This window comes from Chanos chanos, chromosome 5 (assembly GCF_902362185.1).
Source record: "Chanos chanos chromosome 5, fChaCha1.1, whole genome shotgun sequence".
Lineage (NCBI taxonomy): Eukaryota > Metazoa > Chordata > Actinopteri > Gonorynchiformes > Chanidae > Chanos > Chanos chanos.
The window spans coordinates 45,365,477-45,370,118 of NC_044499.1; the positions used below are offsets into that span (position 1 = coordinate 45,365,477).

At 38.8% G+C, this 4,642-nt stretch overlaps 1 protein-coding gene across 1 annotated transcript; it reads left to right on the forward strand.

The window, feature by feature from the left end:
• The first annotated feature begins 285 nt into the window (after nucleotides 1–285).
• dlx3b (distal-less homeobox 3b) lies at nucleotides 286–2,854 on the forward strand. The gene is made up of 3 exons (XM_030775693.1): nucleotides 286–622; nucleotides 1,910–2,094; nucleotides 2,543–2,854. The coding sequence occupies exons 1-3, from the start codon at nucleotides 286–288 to the stop codon at nucleotides 2,852–2,854; spliced, it is 834 nt and encodes a 277-aa protein (XP_030631553.1).
• Nucleotides 2,855–4,642: the final 1,788 nt, after the last annotated feature.

Consider the following 4,642-nt stretch of genomic DNA (forward strand, 5'->3'; position numbering starts at 1 on the left):
AAGAGCATCTGCTTCACCCTGAGGGCAAACAAGAAAAAATGGAAGTCCTGAGCCAATAGGAACGCAGTACTCGTCTGGGCGCTCTATAATTTAGTTTCACAAACTAGAGCAGTGCCACAGCCGAAGTACTTCAGCCGAGCGACTAGAGAGGCGGCTCTCCAAGGATTTGCGCTACGGCCATTCCACGTCTGCAGTTTTCTTTTTTAACTACAGTCCAGTATCTACAACGATTCATAGGACAAGGAAATTACTGTGTGCATTCGCTTCTCGAGCGGACTGCTACCCATGATGAGCGGACCGACATATGACAAGAAGTTGCCTGGTATTTTGACCGATCTTCCTGGCTCCATGAGTTGCCATCCTACGTCTAAGGACTCTCCAACACTCCCTGAGTCCTCGGCCACAGATATGGGTTATTACAGCGGCCAGACAACACACAGCCATCACGAATATTACCAAAGCCAGGCGTACGCGCAGCCCATGAATTCATATCATCAATTTAATTTATCTGGAATGGGAGGAACAGCGGCGTACCACACCAAGACAGAATACCCATATAGCAATTCCTACAGGCAATACGGACATTGTAACAGGGACTTGCAGACGCCTCCTCAAAGCGCAGGTAAGACCAGTGCTATGTGGTATTCAAGAATAAAGAGTGTTTAAAACGAGCAAATTATAAAGGACCGTTTTAAATAAAAACTCGACACCGCGGTGATGCGGAAATAAACCGAACAAAATGTAGTCTTACTCCTTTTTTCCCCCGGGAGGTCGTCCATTTGAATTACAGAATACAAGTTAATATGAGTTGCCGACGAAAACCTCATGATTTTTTTTGTTCATGTTGACTCTTTCCTCGAGTGACTGAGATTATAAGTCTTCACGGTATCTCCAGAAAATGCTTAATGATCCGTCTGCTTTAAAGCTACTGGACTTATTTCAAAGGGACAATTTGGTCAGTTTTATCTTATATTATGCTATACAGTCTTTTTTCCGTTTTTTTGGTATCCTTTTTGGATATAAATACTGAGACTCAAAATGTACAATTTAAACAGATGTATACTTACATACATAAGACTATTTACAATATAAGAGTATTTTTTATAAGCCAGGTTTACAATTATACTGAGAACAAGTGAGTGCAAGCGTTTCAAAAACACTTTTGTTTCAAACAATCAAAAAGTGAAAAGATGTGTGACCATTATCAAACCATGATGATGTTTCATTTCTGGAGAAAAAAAAAAAAAGAATGATCGTTAGAGACGTTGTTGGAAGTTATGAAAGGGAAGTCATTTAAACAACTTTGACAATGAAACAGCGCAGTAAGACACGTACAAACATATAATTAAATTAAATGCTATTAATATTATTATTATTATTGTTGTTGTTGTTGCTATTTATATTGTGATTGTTATTATCGTTATTAGAATTAAAACGTATATTATTATTATTATTATTATTGTTATTATTACTGTTATATAAAACAAAAGTATAGCCCGAATAGGGTGTAGGACTGTAGTGAAAAAGTTTGTATTTGCGCAAGTAGTTATGGCATGGGTAAAGTGACGACAAACACAATTTATTTGAAATCATTAAACAAGCAACATGCAGTAAGTGGCAGCAGCAAAGAAAATTGACAACACTGCCTCACTTGGTAGAGATTTGTGAGAATGAACACATACGACAGCAAATCCGTCCTTTTTTTTTCCAGAAAGAAATTCCAGTAGCCTACTTATACGCTTGATTTAATAATGTAGGTAGTTTTGTTTTCGACCTGTAATGTCTCATTAATATAATTTAACATGTGAAAACATTTGTGTGTTGGTTTGCTTGATTACAGTTGGATTTACTCGGAAAACTATTTTAACTACAGGTCAGTGTGAGTAAACACGCGGTTGATATTTTTCAGTGAAAGAAGAACCGGAGACCGAAGTTCGTATGGTGAATGGAAAACCAAAGAAAATTCGCAAGCCGCGCACAATCTACTCCAGCTATCAGCTCGCTGCATTACAGCGGAGGTTCCAGAAGGCACAGTACCTCGCGCTGCCCGAGAGAGCGGAACTCGCAGCGCAGCTTGGCCTGACACAGACACAGGTGAACAGCCTATGTCGCATTGGATATATTTAAGCAAAATTAAAAATCAGTAAATATGGATTTGGAGCTTTTCAACTAAAAATGTTCCCTTAATAATCAACAAAGGAACAAGAATCTAGCTATAACTTTAGAGTAGAAAATCGTGAACGAAAGGTTTCCTGCCAGTTAGACCAAGGGAGGCAAAATATACCGAATTCTTTGTTCATTTTATTTTATTTTATTGATTATTCAGACCTCTTTGCCACAACTACTGCTTATTAGCCCATTGCACTCAGCTAATTTCGGTAAAAATATTGAATTAATGTGAATGCATAATATAACCTTTGACTCAAAGATGCAGACTAAACCTAAATGTTATACTTGCCTCTTTATTTATTTATTTATTTATTTATTTGCTTGCTTGCTTGCTTGCTTACTTACTTACTTATTCATCTATTCATTTGCACAGGTCAAAATATGGTTTCAGAACCGGAGATCCAAGTTCAAGAAGCTGTATAAGAATGGCGAGGTTCCACTTGAGCACAGTCCAAATGCCAGCGACTCTATGGCTTGCAACTCTCCACCATCGCCAGCCATTTGGGACAATAGCACTCACTCCAACCAGGTCAACAGAGGGCAGCTCCCTCAACCACCGCTCAGCTCAACACCCCCGTACATGGAAGATTACAGCAATCACTGGTACCAGCAGGGATCGCATTTACAGCATCCAAGTGCAGTGCATCATCCGGGCCCGCCACAGAGTGTAGGGGCAGTGTATTAACAGAGACTTCGCCCAGAGTTCAGCATTAAAAGGGAATGGACTTTTGACAAAGAACTCTACAAAGTGGCTTTATGCAAGTATGCAAAATAAGCTGATGGATATACCAAGGAGTGTCTGGAGTGAAATGCAAGCTTGTGTTTTGGCTTTTGTTGGCTTTTGTTGGTGTAATCGTGACATGCTCAATATGTCAAATTTAAACAACAACAACAACAACAACAACAACAACAATAACATCTTTTAACTGAATCTGGGTTCCTCTTGACAGTCAGATGAGCACATAAAATGTGTAGCCTAACACAAAATAGTAGAAGGAAGTATGGTGTGGTTTTAAATTATTGTTTTATCGTTTCTGCTTTATTCCTAATTTGTTTTGGTAGACAAATTTTTCAAATATTTGTTTATGACAAACAATAGAAAGGAACAGAATTTCAAGATTGTGCAGTTGTCCCACTTCTTGTATTAAATGTGAGGTGATGTTGTGCGCTTCAGAAACTCAGGTTGTAAGTTATATAGTTTTGTATAAACTGTTGAAAGTTGTACATATATGTCTTAACAAAAATAGAACCACTAAAATCATATTCATTGGAAATCAAAAGACACAGTGGTGCCTGAACAGTTTTGTATTCATGTAAGTAGTTCTTTTATTGTTATTCTTCCTAAATAAATAAATGAAAATTAAAAAACTTTTACCAAGTTTGCCGCAATCTTATCTCTCTTATGAATAATAGCGAAGTATTATTTCACAGGCTTATTAATAATGAATTAAACTGAATTAAACGAATTAAATGACAATAATGAAGCCAAACTATCCATTTGTTTTTCATAGGCTATGAGCCTTGACATTATAATAGACCTAACCATATAATTAACACACACACTCACACACACACACACACACACACACACACACACACACACACACACACAGTCCAATCAGACTCTTCTAGGATCGCAGTATTTCATTTTTACCACTCCTTTTTACCACTGCTGACTGCCTAGCGACGCTTTTGAGATCCACTTTGGGAGGTATTCTTTGGCGAGCCAAAGAAAGGGTTAAGTCTAATCCTCAGGCAGCTCATCGGCTGTGTTATGATGCAGCTCCGGTGTGGTTCTAGGGCTGCGTGCAAAGAGGCTGTAGGAGGCGACAGGAGAGCAGACATGCTGGAGTCACTGGATTTTATTAGTATTCTGTTGCCAGATAACAAGAAAGACCTCGGCGGGGAGAGGGAGGGAGGTGGGGATGACTACTGCAGTAAGCCTTTAGCCTAAGGGACAGTTGCGTTCTGCCAGCATTGACATACCAAACAAAAGCATCAGACGAAAGAAGAAAGAACTGAGCAGGTATGCAAATAAGAGACTGTCGGTATATCAAAGCGTTATTTATCCACTTCTGCAGTGGATGGCGTCACTCAGGACTTTTTTTTCAGCAAGACAACATAAGGCGGAGATCATTTAACGCCTTTCTAAATAAATTTAGAAAAAAATAAATAAATTTGCAAGGCAAATTCACACACACACGAGCGCGCGCGCGCGCGTACGCAAGCATGTTTGTATGTGCATACACATAGCACGCTCTGTAACTGTCTGTGACGGTATCTTACTTTCATACAAGGCACGATAGAGTGCACATCGGATTATGCGAACACTTTCCGCATAAATGATCATGACCTGTTCTGTAACGCTTTACAGAGCATAAGGGTCCGTCATAAATGAAGTTCATTAGTTCACTAAACATATTTCACACCTTGAAGAAAAACATTTAAATATCATAAAATTCTAAAGGCCCGT